The sequence below is a fragment of the Oncorhynchus kisutch genome, unplaced genomic scaffold, assembly GCF_002021735.2.
Source record: "Oncorhynchus kisutch isolate 150728-3 unplaced genomic scaffold, Okis_V2 scaffold970, whole genome shotgun sequence".
Classification (NCBI taxonomy): domain Eukaryota; kingdom Metazoa; phylum Chordata; class Actinopteri; order Salmoniformes; family Salmonidae; genus Oncorhynchus; species Oncorhynchus kisutch.
The window spans coordinates 92983-108625 of NW_022262915.1; the positions used below are offsets into that span (position 1 = coordinate 92983).

A 15643-nucleotide genomic window follows, 5' to 3' on the forward strand; every position below is an offset into this window, starting at 1 on the left:
CTCAAAAAGGTTCTACAGCTGCATCATTGAGAGCATCTTGTCTGGCTGCATCACTGCATCTGACCGCAAGGCGCTACAGAGGGTAGTGAGTACAGCCCAGTGAGGGTAGTGAGTACAGCCCAGTGAGGGTAGTGAGTACAGCCCAGTGAGGGTAGTGTGTACCGCCCAGTGAGGGTAGTGAGTACAGCCCAGTGAGGGTAGTGAGTACAGCCCAGTGAGGGTAGTGAGTACAGCCCAGTGAGGGTAGTGAGTACAGCCCAGTGAGGGTAGTGAGTACAGCCCAGTGAGGGTAGTGAGTACCACCCAGTGAGGGTAGTGAGTACAGCCCAGTGAGGGTAGTGAGTACGGCCCAGTGAGGGTAGTGTGTACGGCCCAGTGAGGGTAGTGCGTATGGCCCAGTGAGGGTAGTGCGTACGGCCCAGTGAGGGTAGTGCATATGGCCCAGTGAGGGTAGTGCGTACGGCCCAGTGAGGGTAGTGCGTATGGCCCAGTGAGGGTAGTGCATATGGCCCAGTGAGGGTAGTGCGTATGGCCCAGTGAGGGTAGTGCATATGGCCCAGTGAGGGTAGTGCATACGGCCCAGTGAGGGTAGTGCGTACGACCCAGTGAGGGTAGTGCGTATGGCCCAGTGAGGGTAGTGCATACGACCCAGTGAGGGTAGTGCGTTTGGTCAGGCCAGGGTGTGACATGGGTTATTGTGGTGTGTTTTTGTCTTAGGGGTTTTGTGGGGTGTCTACGTAGTCTATGGCTGCCTGAGGCGGTTCTCAATCAGAGTCAGGTGATTATCGTTGTCTCTGATTGGGAACCATATTTAGGCAGCCATATTCTGTGAGTGTTTTCGTGGGTGATTGTTCCTGTCTTTGTGTTTGCACCAGATAGGGCTGTTTCGGTTTTCATTATTTCATTTCGTTAGTTTTGTAGTTTCTGTATGTATAGGTTTTCCTTCATTAAAATATATCATGAATCATCATCACACTGCATTTTGGTCCGATCCTTGTTCTACCTCTTCGTCAGAGGAGGAGATAGAAGAGAGCCGTTACAGGGACAAGTTTCCTGCCATCCAGTTTATCCATAGTTTTTGATCTGCAGCCCTACTCTTACGCCACAGATAAGGCTAGGATAGCTTTTGTTATTGAGCTGCTGCATGGTAGAGCTCTGGAATGGGCTTCAGCTGTTTGGGAACGACGAGACACATGCATGACGTCATACCAGGGTTTCACGGCAGAGATGAGAAAGCTTTTTGACCATCCAGTCCGAGGTAAGGACGCAGCTAAACGTTTGTTCTCTCTTTGCCAAGGATCTCGCAGTGTGGCAGACTTTGTGATAGAATTCAGGACATTGGCTGTGGAGAGTGGTTGGAATGAGGAATCACTACAAGCGTTTTTTTACCAGGGGTTGTCGGAGCAACTCAAGGACGAGCTGATCTCTTATCCAGAGCCTAGTGACCTAGACAGCTTGGTCACTTTATCTATTCGGGTAGATAATAGAGTCCGAGAGAGAAGGAGGCAGAAGCAGTGGGGCCCATCCAATCAATCAGCAACTCGGTTACCATTCGGTTCAGGAAGTGAACCAGAACGTATTGATCGTTATTCCCCACACGGGATTAGTGGAGGAGTCTTGCCACCAGATCCTGAACCAATGCAAGTGGGGAGACACGGGCTAACTAAGGAGGAGCGCCAAAGTAGACGTGAGACCAACAGCTGTCTCTACTGTGGTAGCTCAGGACATTACATCTCCGCTTGTCCACAGCGCTCGTTAAACTGCCCGGCTCGCTAGTTTTGGGAGGAATTTTAGCGAGCCAGTTTCAACCTCTCAAGAATCCTGTCAGACCCCGTTTTCCTGCGACCCTTATGAATAAGGATCAGAGCTTAGAGATGAACGCTTTTATCGATTCAGGTGCCGATGGCAGCTTTATTGATGCCAACTTGGTGGAACAGCTGGGGCTTTCCAAGGAGCAATTGCCAGAAGCCATTGAAGCAACCACTCTGAACGGCAGTAGTCTGGCACGGTCCTTCAGTGGTCCCACGCCAGCAAGATAGCTTGTCACCCTGGTGTTGCTCGGACTATGGCGTTACTGCGCAGACGATTTTGGTGGCCTGCCATGGGAGAAGATACCCGGAGGTTTGTTGCCGCTTGTCCTGTTTGTGCGCAGAATAAGAGTACCAATCGGGCCAGCTCTGGGCTTCTTCACCCCTTACCTATTCCCCGGCGACCTTGGTCGCATCTGGCCCTGGATTTTGTCACTGGGTTGCCCTCTTCTGTTGGTAACACGGTTATTCTGACCATTGTGGATAGATTCAGCAAGTTTGCCCACTTTGTTCCCCTCTCCAAGCTGCCTTCTGCCACTGAGACGTCCGAGATCCTGGTTAGGGAGGTGTTCAGGGTCCACGGGTTGCCCTGTGACATTGTTTCTGACCGTGGTCCTCAGTTTACCTCTGCTGTCTGGAAGTCCTTCTGTTTGGCCATTGGAGCTACAGTCAGTCTCACATCTGGATTTCACCCCCAATCTAATGGTCAGGCGGAGAGAGCCAACCAGAAGATGGAGTTACTCTGGGACTGTCTTGTTTCCTCTGATCCCACCTCTTGGTCCTCTCAATTACCCTGGGTCGAGTATGCTCATAATACTCTCCCTTCATCTGCCACTGGGATGTCTCCCTTCCAGTGCCTGTACGGTTACCAACCTCCCTTGTTTCCCTCTCAGGAGCGGGATCTCTCGGTTCCTTCTGTCCAGACCCACATTCGTCGTTGCCACCGCACCTGGCATCGGGCCAGGAAGGCCCTCCTTAATGTTTCTGACCGGTATCAGATCCAGGCGAATCGTCGCCGTATTCCTGCCCCCGCTTATACCATTGGAGATAAGGTTTGGTTGGCTACACGGGATCTTCCTCTACGGACTGAGTCGAGGAAACTGTCACCGAAGTTCATTGGTCCGTTTGTAGTGGAGAAGATCATTAATCCTGTTGTGGTCCGACTCAAGTTGCCTGCTACACTAAGAGTACATCCCACCTTTCATGTCTCCTGCCTCAAGCCGGTTCTCCTCAGTCCTCTGTTGCCCCCTCCTCCTCGTCCTCCTCCTCCTCGGATGATCGGAGGTGGTCCTGTCTACACGGTGCGCCGCATCATGGACTCCAGACGGCGGGTCGAGGGTTCCAGTATTTAGTGGATTGGGAAGGATATGGTCCTGAGGAGAGGAGTTGGATTCCTCGGCGTCAGATCCTTGACGATGACCTGCTTCGTGACTTTTACCGCCTCCACCCTGGCGCTTAGGGTAGTCCGCCCGGTGGCGTTCGTCGGAGGGGACCTGACAACCATTCCCTGCCGGATCGTTAGCCATGAACAGTATGTTGTGCCATAGTATCAGCCTCAAGTTGGATAGAATTTGTTTTGTTGTTTTGTACGTCTTGCTTGCCTTAAACTTACCTCCGTTTGTTCTGTCTTCAGTTACTCACCCGGATCATTTACCCCATTCCCGCCTGGTCGTCGGAGGATTCCGCTTCCCCATTGGATCCACCTATTTACTCCCATCAACTCACCACCGCTGCCCGCTACGCCACCTGGATATATCTACCCATTCACATTCACTTGTAAATAAATACTCACCTTCTTCCTACTCCCCTTGTCCTGGTCTGCTTCTGGGTTCAATTTTGAAGAAACGTGACATCTATAATGACATTATTACTCTGGGGCTGTAGTCCTCTTCAGAGCCCTGTGACATGCCTCTATAATGACATTATTACTCTGGGGCTGTAGTCCTCTACAGAGCCCTGTGACATGCCTCTATAATGACATTGTTACTCTGGGGCTGTAGTCCTCTTCAGAGCCCTGTGACATGCCTCTATAATGATGTTATTACTCTGGGGCTGTAGTCCTCTTCAGAGCCCTGTTACATGCCTCTATAATGACATTATTACTCTGGGACTGTAGTCCTCTTCAGAGCATTCAGAGTACACTACTGTACTCACTAAAAGCTATCTCTCCCACTCTGGTTAGATATCCTACTGTACTCACTAAAAGCTATCTCTCCCACTCTGGTTAGATATCCTACTGTACTCACTAAAAGGTATCTCTTCCACTCTGGTTAGATATCCTACTGTACTCACTAAAATCTATCTCTCCCACTCTGGTTAGATATCCTACTGTACTCACTAAAAGCTATCTCTTCCACTCTGGTTAGATATCCTACTGTACTCACTAAAAGCTATCTCTCCCACTCTGGTTAGATATCCTACTGTACTCACTAAAAGCTATCTCATCCACTCTGGTTAGATATCCTACTGTACTCACTAAAAGCTATCTCTCCCACTCTGGTTAGATATCCTACTGTACTCACTAAAAGCTATCTCTTCCACTCTGGTTAGATATCCTACTGTACTCACTAAAAGCTATCTCTTCCACTCTGGTTAGATATCCTACTGTACTCACTAACAGCTATCTCTTCCACTCTATAGGAATGTACAGTATGACAGAGCTACACTGTGTGGTTGAAAACACAGCAGAAGTCTTGTGATTTCTCTTCCTCCCCCTCACCTCTGTAATCCAACCCAACCAGGAAGCTCAGACATCTCCAGTCTCCTCCCCCCTGGCTTTCCCTGTGGCAATGTCATATTTGTGCACCCCCCCTGCTCTCTATGGAGCCCATAGTCAGCTTGATAAATGCTGGGACTCCTGTGGGATTATACACTGGACTGTCTGCTGTCTGTATGGGACCTTCACCTACTTCACCCTTGACCTGTTCAGAAGACCTGTGGATGCCTTGACCTTTGACATAGAGAGATATTCTCTCACACATTGGGTTTGTACCCTGATCTTCTTCATTTTTTGTCTGCAGAATACCACCCTGCATCCCATACCCCCCCCCCCCCCCATACCCCTCACATACCATCATGGCCACCTAATCATCCACAGCTTCCAATTGGCACATTTCACTTCCCTGTAACTATTCCGCAGGTCGTTGCTGTAATCGAGAATGTGTTCAGTCAATGTACCCGGTAAAATAAGGGTAAAATCAAATAAAAGCTTAGACCTCAAGCAGCAGAATTCTTCAGGGGTCGGGCGAGGTGACCACCGGGGAATACCTGACCTTTAGCTGGAGGGATGATGCTTATCTGTGACTAGAACTGATAAGGCTGGAGTCTCCATCAGACACCATGATATTGGTGGTTAACCAGACATATCAGGCTTACTCTGTGGTCTACTGTAGTCAGAGCATTGATAGCCTGGGCAAGCTGCTGAAAGCTGGCCTCAGTTAGAGACAGTTATCTGTTCTGCATGTGTCAGATCTAAGAACTTATAGAATAGAGAATATGGAGGCATTCTAGAATAGAACAATACAATGAATTATTCTAATGCAGTGATGCTCTTTATTTAAAAACAGAAACAGAACCATATACAGGCTACACTCAAGCAGCACCATTATCAAAACAACAAGCAACTACATTTTGTTAAACAACTAGCAACACATTTAGATAAAGAACAAGCAAAATATTTAGTAAAACAACTGGAAACACATTTAGTTAAAGAAATAGCAACTACATTTCTATACAGAACTCTTTGATCGATGCTGAACTTTAAATCACTGCGTTGTGGTCATTAATAACAGGTTCATGGTCATTGGTCATTAATGTGTTGTCATTAATAACTGCTTCATGGTCATTGGACATTAATGCGTTGTCATTAATAACTGCTTCATGGTCATTGGACATTAATGTGTTGTCATTAATAACTGGTTCATGGTCATTGGTCATTAATGTGTTGTCATTAATAACTGGTTCATGGTCATTGGTCATGTATTGTCATTAATAACAGGTTCATGGTCATTGGTCATTAATGTGTTGTCATTAATAACTGCTTCATGGTCATTGGACATTAATGCGTTGTCATTAATAACTGCTTCATGGTCATTGGACATTAATGTGTTGTCATTAATAACTGGTTCATGGTCATTGGTCATTAATGTGTTGTCATTAATAACTGGTTCATGGTCATTGGTCATGTATTGTCATTAATAACAGGTTCATGGTCATTGGTCATTAATGTGTTGTCATTAATAACTGCTTCATGGTCATTGGACATTAATGTGTTGTCATTAATAACTGGTTCATGGTCATTGGTCATTAATGTGTTGTCATTAATAACTGGTTCATGGTCATTGGTCATGTATTGTCATTAATAACAGGTTCATGGTCATTGGTCAATAATGTGTTGTCATTAATAACTGGTTCATGGTCATTGGTCAATAATGTATAGTCATTAATAACTGGTTCATGGTCATTGGTCAATAATGTGTTGTCATTAATAACTGGTTCATGGTCATTGATCATGTATTGTCATTAATAACAGGTTCATGGTCATTGGTCAATAATGTGTTGTCATTAATAACTGGTTCATGGTCATTGGTCATGTATTGTCATTAATAACAGGTTCATGGTCATTGGTCAATAATGTGTTGTCATTAATAACTGGTTCATGGTCATTGGTCATTAATGTATTGTCATTAATAACTAGTTCATCATCTTTGGTCATTAATCTATAGTCATTAATAACTGGTTCATCATCTTTGGTCATGTATTGTCATTAATAACTGGTTCATCATCTTTGGTCATTAATGTATAGTCATTAATAACTGGTTCATCATCTTTGGTCATGTATTGTCATTAATAACTGGTTCATCATCTTTGGTCATGTATTGTCATTAATAACTGGTTCATCATCTTTGGTCATTAATGTATAGTCATTAATAACTGGTTCATCATCTTTGGTCATGTATTGTCATTAATAACTGGTTCATCATCTTTGGTCATGTATTGTCATTAATAACTGGTTCATCATCTTTGGTCATGTATTGTCATTAATAACTGGTTCATCATCTTTGGTCATGTATTGTCATTAATAACTGGTTCATCATCTTTGGTCATTAATGTATAGTCATTAATAACTGGTTCATCATCTTTGGTCATGTATTGTCATTAATAACTGGTTCATCATCTTTGGTCATGTATTGTCATTAATAACTGGTTCATCATCTTTGGTCATGTATTGTCATTAATAACTGGTTCATCATCTTTGGTCATGTATTGTCATTAATAACTGGTTCATCATCTTTGGTCATGTATTGTCATTAATAACTGGTTCATCATCTTTGGTCATATATTGTTATTCACAGCAGCGTAAAGTAGTTGTTCTCTGAAGTAAAACAGAAACAGATCCCTTTTTCAGTTCCTCTTAGCAACACATTTACAAACAAAGACATGGGTTAGCGATTAGGTGTTGAAAAATACAAATAGAATCTGTTCAAACTTGGGGAAGTTTTTCTAAGAAGTTGAAACAGGATTATTTCAGAAGAATCATAAAAAGTACACTGCAGGTAGAATATTTAAAAGGACTTCACCAGAATTGTCAAAACAAATCCCAAATAGTGGTTGACATTTGTACAGAGTAATGTAAATGACAAATGCCATACCTCAACATATGAGTCAACATTACATCTGCACTAGCACAATGTCCCACATTAACCTCTGATGACACATTTCAGTCCAGAATGTCTTACAGTACATCAACCTCTGACATCACGTTTCAGACAGAGGTTTCAGTTTAGCCCACAGTCTGTCCCAGAATGCCTGGTGCTGATTAGGGTCCTGGGGCCAGTCCAGATAAGTTCTGGTTTTCAGCAGGCGAGCCAGCCTGTGGTGGGCAGACAGCCGGCGAGGGGGGATCTTCTCCAGGAAGACCAGGAGGAGGATGTCCCTTTGCTCCACCTGCAGCCTGTAGGTGGCCAGCTTCATCTCCAGAGAGCACCAGTTACTGCGTAGGTAGTGGCGGCTGACTAGGCAGAGGGTGTGGCGGCTCCGGTAGAGGCTGTCTGTGATGTTCTCCACAATGTCCTTCCCCAGCTGGAAGTCCCTGCTGTGCAGACAGAGGCGCAGGAAAGGAGGACCCCTCTGCCTCAGATTAGGTAGCAGCTCCTCCACCACCCAGCGCTCATCCTTCCCGCTATAGGAGACAAACACATCGTAGTGGTAGCGCCCCCTGGTGTTGGATCGCATGTCCTCCGACAGCCAGCCAAGGGTGAGGTTATGGACGAACACCACCAGCATGAAGAACAGGACTCCCAGGCCAGTCGCAACAAAGAGCACAAAGCCAACCTCTGTTGTGCAGTTGGCTTCTGTGTACTTGACATAATTAGGTGTGTCTATTCCATTGTCCGACAAGCATATCAAGTCCTCCAAAGCGTACATAACGGGATGTGTATACGGAGTAAGCATGATCACTTCAACCTGCCTGTACCCCTTTGCCCATGTAATGAGCCAAGCATTGTCACAACTGCAAAACATCTGTAAATTATTAAACGTCAAATGCTTAAGGCTAGAGAGAGGTTCAGTAAAGCTATAGAATACATTATAAATGTTCTCTATATGCAAATACAACGTTTTCAAAGATTTTAAGTCTTTAGTTAAACTCCCCTCTAAAGAATAAATCCTGCAGTTGTCAAGTTCCAGAACCTCCAGTTTGGTCAAGTTGTGAAAAATGATGTCGGCAGAACGCTGTGTTAAAAGATCCACCTGTCGTAGAGTCAGTTTCCTCAGGTGAATCAGCTGATTAATTGATGATAAATCAACCCTTTTAGCTGAAAGCTTCGATCTGTAGTCAAATGTCTCCACAGACGTGAAGTACTTTCCCATGAATTCAGATCCACAAAGGAATTCTTCAGCATCAGCATGAAGATGGGTTACAGACTGAAAGAAAGGTCTGTCACAGTCCTGAAATGACACCATCTGGCCTTTGAGCTGGAGACTCAGATTCTGTTTAGATGTGATGTTACTGCCGATAGTCAACTGCATTGGCCTCATAGCTGAACTAATGTACAGATGAGTCAGCTGACTCAGAATTCCACCAAATATAAGTGTCAGATTCAGCTTGATCACAGGTTCTGTTAGTGGATTGTGCACTTGCCCGAGAAACACTTGTCTAAGAGACATGAGGTGTGTGAAAGACATCGCCTCAATGTTGTGAATAAGTGGATTGTTCCTGAGGTCTAACCATGTCAAACTATGTAAACCATCAAATGTGTTTGCATTTATCTGTGTTATGTTATTACTTGTAATGTCTAAGGACTCCAGATTTGTCAATCCCAGGAAAGCAAAGTCTTCAATGTTTGAAATTAAATTCTGTGTCAAGTCCAGATACTGCAGCTTAACAAGACAGATAAATTGTTTAGCAAAAAGCATTTGTATATTGATTAACAAAGTTAGTTTTGTTAACCATGTGATTGGTTGTTTTTGGAAGGAGCAAATCTCAGGGTTTTTATCTCTCAGGAAATCTATGTCTAATTCGTTAAGTTTTTTGAGACTGGAAATAAAATACCAATCCAAATGAGTAGTAGGATGGAAAGACAAAGGTACACTTAAATACATATATTCTAGCCCAGTGCACAACTCAACACTGGACATAGAGAGGCTGCTTGTATTGAAATTGTTTACATATATTTTCTTGATTGAAAGCAAAAACACTACATTACAGATTCTTTCAATATCAATGACACTGATCCCAGAGCATCTGAAGTCCTGGATTTGTTTAATCCCAGACAGGGGAAGGTCCAGTAGGACTTCCTGGCTGAAAGCCCCTGTTAACATTGTGAGGTTCTGGAGCCAAGCCAGTGAACCTTCTTCTATATGTGTTACTTCACCAAATGAGAAGTCAACCCTCGCTAGATTGTTAAAAACAGGTGTCATGCTTTCGTTGGTAGTTAAAATGGAGCAGTTTGATTGGTTTATCGATTGTATCTCTGGTGCTTCTATTTTTAGCTCTATAAGTGCCTTTATATTCATTATTCTGCATAGTATCTCTGACAAATCATCTACACAGGGTTCACTAATGATTAGACTTTGTAACTGAGGGATGCCATGGAAAACATCTGGGGCCATTGCTGTTAACCTGTAACCCTGTATGGTCAAATCACATAACTTAACTAGATCTATGAATGTATGGGGCCCAATATGACAATCACAGCACCCAGAGCCTGTTCCCCATTTATCTATCAAGTACATATGTTGTAGATTTGGAAGGTGGCTGTTCCCAGTTGGAAGGATTTGAGTAAAACAACCAATAATGTACAGAGACTCCAGATCCTGAAACTGAGAGAAAAAGCCCAGAGACATGGATCTATTTTCACCATGTGTCATAGATATGCAGAGGGTATTGATATTAGGGGGAAGTCCAAGTAGATCCTCCTCGATGGCTGTGACATCTTGACAGGCAGCAGTGTAACGTTCTGCATGATGAGGTAGTTGGCTGCAGGTCCAGGTGGGAAAGTGTCCCAAGTCTTCACTACTGTCATAAATCTGGCATTTAGGATGCATCCATCCACTAGAACTCTGAATCCACAGGAACAGGACGGCAGGGTGGGAAAACATAGATCTCATCTCTTCCAACGTCAGTCAAATCTACTGAGATAATTGTCAGAATAGTTTGGTTCCGGTGGATCCCTGTAGGACGTTGGTTTGATACAGTAAATCCCTTATGAACGCTGTAAACAGTATGGAGTCTCTCGTCTTCTTGTTGTTTGTCAGATGGGTTCCTCCTTGGTAACTAACAGCAGTTCATACCTTTTGGTTGTTCCAATGTTCCTCCCTTTCACCCTGCAGTTGAATTGTATCTCAAGGTAACAGGAGTAAATATTTAATGGTTAGTTTGGTTCCAAAAGTAAAGAAACAATAAAATGTCCCACAGACAATGAAGAACTGAATGCAGAGCTGCAACGTGTTCTCTGACCGCCACAGTTGATGTCTGAATGTGTCTGAGGAGCAGAATCCTGTTTGTACAGCACAGTCACACTGTATGTCAAACAGCTTGTGAAAGTCTATTTTGACCTGTTTTACATCTCTCTCTTTCAGTTCCTGAAAACAAAAATACTGTCTATAAAAAATGACAATTGACATGAAGGACCTGTTGGGACGGGATAGATTTCAGAAGACTGATTAGACTCAAATGTCTGTAGATTGTAATGAAATATTAATTGGATTGGATGTCAATCAAGACCTCAGAAAAAAACTGTGGTCCTCCACAAGTCTGGTTCATCCTTGGGAGCAATTCCCAAACACCTGAAGGTGCCATGTTCATCTATACAAACAATAGTACTGTCACAATCGTCGTCAAGGAAATGACCGGACCAAGGTGCAGTGTGGTGAGTGTAAATGTTTCTTTATTTTAAAGAATGTCGCCAACAAAACAGTAAACAACAAAACGACCGTGAAGCTCCGTAAGGCAATACATGCATTCAACGAAGACAACAACCCACAAACGAGAAAAGGAAAAAAGGCTGCCTAAGTATGATTCCCACTCAGACACAACGATAGACAGCTGTCCCTGATTGAGAATCATACCTGGTCAAAAACAAAGACCCAGAAAGCATAGACTTTCCCACCCGAGTCACACCCTGACCAGACAAACAGAGAATAAAAGCATCTCTACGGTGAGGGCTTGACAGTACCCCCCCCCCAAAGTTGCGGACTCCTGCCGCAAACCTGACACTATAGGGGAGGGTCCGGGTGGGCATCTATCTTGGTGGCGGCTCCGGTGCAGGACGCAGACCCCACTCCACCTCTGGCTCCCCCCACTTTTGTGGCGCATCTGGTGCGGGGACCCTCGTCGCCGACCCCGGACTGGGGACCCTCTCCGCAGTCCCCGGACTGAGGACCCTCGCCGCAGGCCCCGGACTGGGGACCCTCTCCGCAGGCCCCGGACTGAGGACCCTCGCCGCAGGCCCCGGACTGGGGACCCTCACTGCAGGCCCCGGACTGGGGACACTCGCCGCAGGCCCCGGACTGGCCCGTGGAGCAGGCACAGGACTCACCAGGTTGGGGAGACCTACTGGAGGCCTGGATCTTGGAGCAGGCACAGGACTCACCAGGCTGGGGAGACATACTGGAGGCCTGGTTCTGGGAGCAGGCACAGGACTCACCAGGCTGGGGAGACATACTGGAGGCCTGCTCTGTGGAGCAGGCACAGGACTCACCAGGTTGGGGAGACATATTGGAGGCCTGGTTCTGGGAGCAGGCACAGGACTCACCAGGCTGGGGAGACATACTGGAGGCCTGGTTCTGGGAGCAGGCACAGGACTCACCAGGCTGGGGAGACATACTGGAGGCCTGCTCTGTGGAGCAGGCACAGGTCGAACCAGGCTGTGGGGGAGCACTGGAGATCTGGTGCTTAAAGCTGTCACCACTCGTCTTGGCTGAATGCCCACTTTGATCCGGCACGTGCGGAGCGCAGGCACAGGACGCACTGGGCTGTGATTGCGCACCGGAGACACAGTGATCAGAGCCGGCGCAAGATACCCTGGGCCGAAGACGCGCACCGGAGACCAGGAGCGCTGTGCTGGCACAATCCGTCCTGGCTGGATGCCCACTCTAGCACGACACATGCGGAGCGCTGGCTCCGGGCTGTGAACGCACACTGGAGACACCGTGCGCTTCACCGCATAACACGGTCTGACCAGTACCATGCTCCCGACCGTGAGCACGGGGAGTGAGCTCCGCCAACCTCCCCGTGTGCCTCCCCCCAAAAATAATATTTTGGAGTGGCCTCCCGGTCTTCCTTGCCAGCCGTGACCCTGTGTAACGCTGGGCCCCTTTACTAGCTGCCTCCACCTTCCTCGCTGCTTCCACCTGCTTCCACGGCAGGCGATCCTTTCCAGCCAGGATCTCCTCCCACGTCCAGGATCCCTTTCCTTCCAGAATGTCTTCCCATGTCCACTCTGTCTGCTCCTCCTGGCCACGCTGCTTGGTCCGTTTGAGGTGGGTTGTTTTGTCACAATCGTCTTCAAGGAAATGACCGGACCAAGGTGCAGGTTGGTGAGCGTACATTTTTCTTTATTTTAAAGAATGTTGCCAACAAAACAATAAACAACAAAACGAACGTGAAGCTCCGTAAGGCAATACATGCATTCAACAAAAGACAACAACCCACAAATGAGAAAAGGAAAAAAGGCTGCCTAAGTATGATTCCCACTCAGAGACAACGAGAGACAGCTGTCCCTGATTGAGAATCATAAAAAAAAAAGAACCAGAAAGCATAGACTTTCCCAACTGAGTCACCCCGACCAAACAAACATAGAGAATAAAAGGATCTCTACGGTCAGGGCGTGACAAGTATGAGCGTATAAACAACATGGGACCACGCAGCCGTCATATGGCTCAGGAAGGAGATGCGTTCTGTCTCCTAGAGATGAACGTACTTTGGTGAGAAGAGTGCAAATCAATCCCAGAACAACTGCAAAGGACCTTGTGAAGATGCTGGAAGAAACAGGTACAAAAGTATCTATATCCACAGTAAAATTAGCCTTATCTCAACATATCATGAAAGGCCGCTCAGCAAGGAAAAAGCCACTGCTCAAAAACTCCCATAAAAACAGACTACAGTTTGCAACTGCACACATGGACGAAGATCGTACTTTTTGGAGAAATGTCCTCTGGTCTGATGAAACAAAAATAGAACTGTTTGACCATAATGACCATAGTCATGTTTGGAGGAAAAAGGGGAGGCTTGCAAGCCGAAGAACACCACCCCTACTGTGAAGCACCGGGGTGGCAGCATCATGATGTGAGAGTGCTTTGCTGTAGGAGGGACTGGTGCACTTCACAAAATAGATGACATCATGAGGTAGTGTGGATATATTGAAGCAACATCTCAAGACATCAGTCAGGAAGTTATAGCTTGGTCGCAAATGGGCTTCCAAACGGACAATGACCCCAAGCATACTTCCAAAGTTGTAGCAAAATGGCTTAAGGACAACAAAGTCAAGGTATTGGAGTGGCCATCACAAACCCTTGACCTCAACCCTATAGAAAATGCGTGGGCAGAACTGAAAAAGCGTGTGCGACCAAGGAGGCCTAAAAACCCAACTAAGTTACACCAGCTCCGACAGGAGGAATGGGCCAACACTCACCCAACTTATTGTGGGATGCTTGTGGAAGGCTACCCAAAACATTTGACCCAAGTGAAACAATTTAAAGGCAATGCTACCAAATACTAATTGAGTGAATGTAAACTTCTGACCCACTGGGAATGTGATGAAAGAAATAAAAGCTGAAATAAATCATTCTCTCTACTATTATTCTGACATTTCACATTCTTAAAATAAAGTTGTTATCCTAACTGACCTAAAACAGGAAATTATTACTGGGATTAAATCTCAGACATTGTGAAAACTGAGTTTAAATTTATTTGGCTGTTTGTAAACTTCCGACTTCAAATGTACATGCAAACATTTGCTTTAGCGATTAGGTGTTGAAAAATACAAAAAGGATCTGATAAAAAAATGTGGAAGAAAAAAATGTATAGGCTTTTCTCTAAGTAATTTAAATATAGTTAATTCTAAATAAGAAGTAATTTAAAGATGTAAGATGTAATCTTTGTAATTTAAATAGGAATATTTCTAAGTAGTTGAAAAATGATAATTTGTAAGTAATTTCAAATGAATCAGAAAAAAATACACTCCCTATAAAGCACTTAAAAGGACTTCATCAGATTTGACAAAACAAATCTCAAATACTAGTAGACATTTTGAATGACAAATGTGACCGAACTGCTTGATTCGGTCTTATGTAACAAGTTATGCTAAAAAAGGGACCAGGGATATATAGCATTTAACTTAAAAACAGAAACAGAAGCCAGTTTCCATATTTCGGTTGGATGCCTTGGTCAAGAGCATAAACAATTACCAAATCAAATCAAACTTTATTTGTCACATACAAGTGTAGACCTTACGGTGAAATGCTTTACTTACATGCCCTTAACCAACAGTGTAGACCTTACGGTGAAATGCTTTACTTACAAGCCCTTAACCAACAGTATAGACCTTACCGTGAAATGCTTTACTTACAAGCCCTTAACCAACTGTGTAGACCTTACCATGGAATGCTTTTACTTACAAGCCCTTAACCAACTGTGTAGACCTTACCGTGAAATGCTTACTTACAAGCCCTTAACCAACTGTGTAGACCTTACCGTGAAATGCTTACTTACAAGCCCTTAACCAACAGTGCAGTTCAAGCAGAGTTAAGAAAATATTTACCAAATAAACTGTAGTCTCTTATAGGTCCTGCATTGCAGAAAGCTTGGCCGAAGTGATGTACTGGGCCATACGCACTACCTTCTGTAGCGCCTTACGTTCAGATGCCAAGCAGTTGCCATATCAGGCGGTGATACAACCGGTCATGATGCTTTCGATGGTGCAGCTGTAGAAGTAAAATTGGGGACCTATGCAAAATCTTTTCAGTCTCCAGAAGGGGAATAGGTTTTGTCGTGCCCTCTTCACGACTGTCTTGGTGTATTTGGACCATGATAGTTTGTTTGCAATGTGGACACCAAGGAACTTGAAACTCTCGACCCGCTCCACTACAGCCCAGTTGATTTTAATGGGGGCCTGTTCGGCCCGCCTTTTCCTGTAGTCCACGATCAGCTCCGTTGTCTTGCTCACATTAAGGGAGAGGTTGTTTTCCTGGCACCACACTGTCAGTTGTCTTACCTTCTCCCTATAGGCTGTCTCATTGTTGGTGATCAGGCCTACCACTGTTGTGTCATCAGTAAACTTAATGATTGTGTTGGAGTCATGTTTTCCACGCAGTCATGGGTGAACAGGGAGTAC

The 15643-nt window shown here is 45.1% G+C and overlaps 1 protein-coding gene across 1 annotated transcript; it reads right to left on the reverse strand.

Annotated features, from left to right (window-relative positions):
• Positions 1-5335: 5335 nt before the first annotated feature.
• LOC109864309 (toll-like receptor 13) lies at positions 5336-10827 on the reverse strand. The gene has a single exon (XM_020452027.2). It carries the CDS (start codon positions 10416-10418, stop codon positions 7566-7568), a length of 2853 nt encoding a protein of 950 aa, XP_020307616.2. The 5' UTR covers positions 10419-10827; the 3' UTR covers positions 5336-7565.
• Positions 10828-15643: the final 4816 nt, after the last annotated feature.

What these genes read in the sequence shown, in the direction of transcription:
- LOC109864309 (XM_020452027.2), bottom strand. Translation starts at nt 10,418, where the DNA reads ATGAGATCTATGTTTTCCCACCCTGCCGTCCTGTTCCTGTGGATTCAG.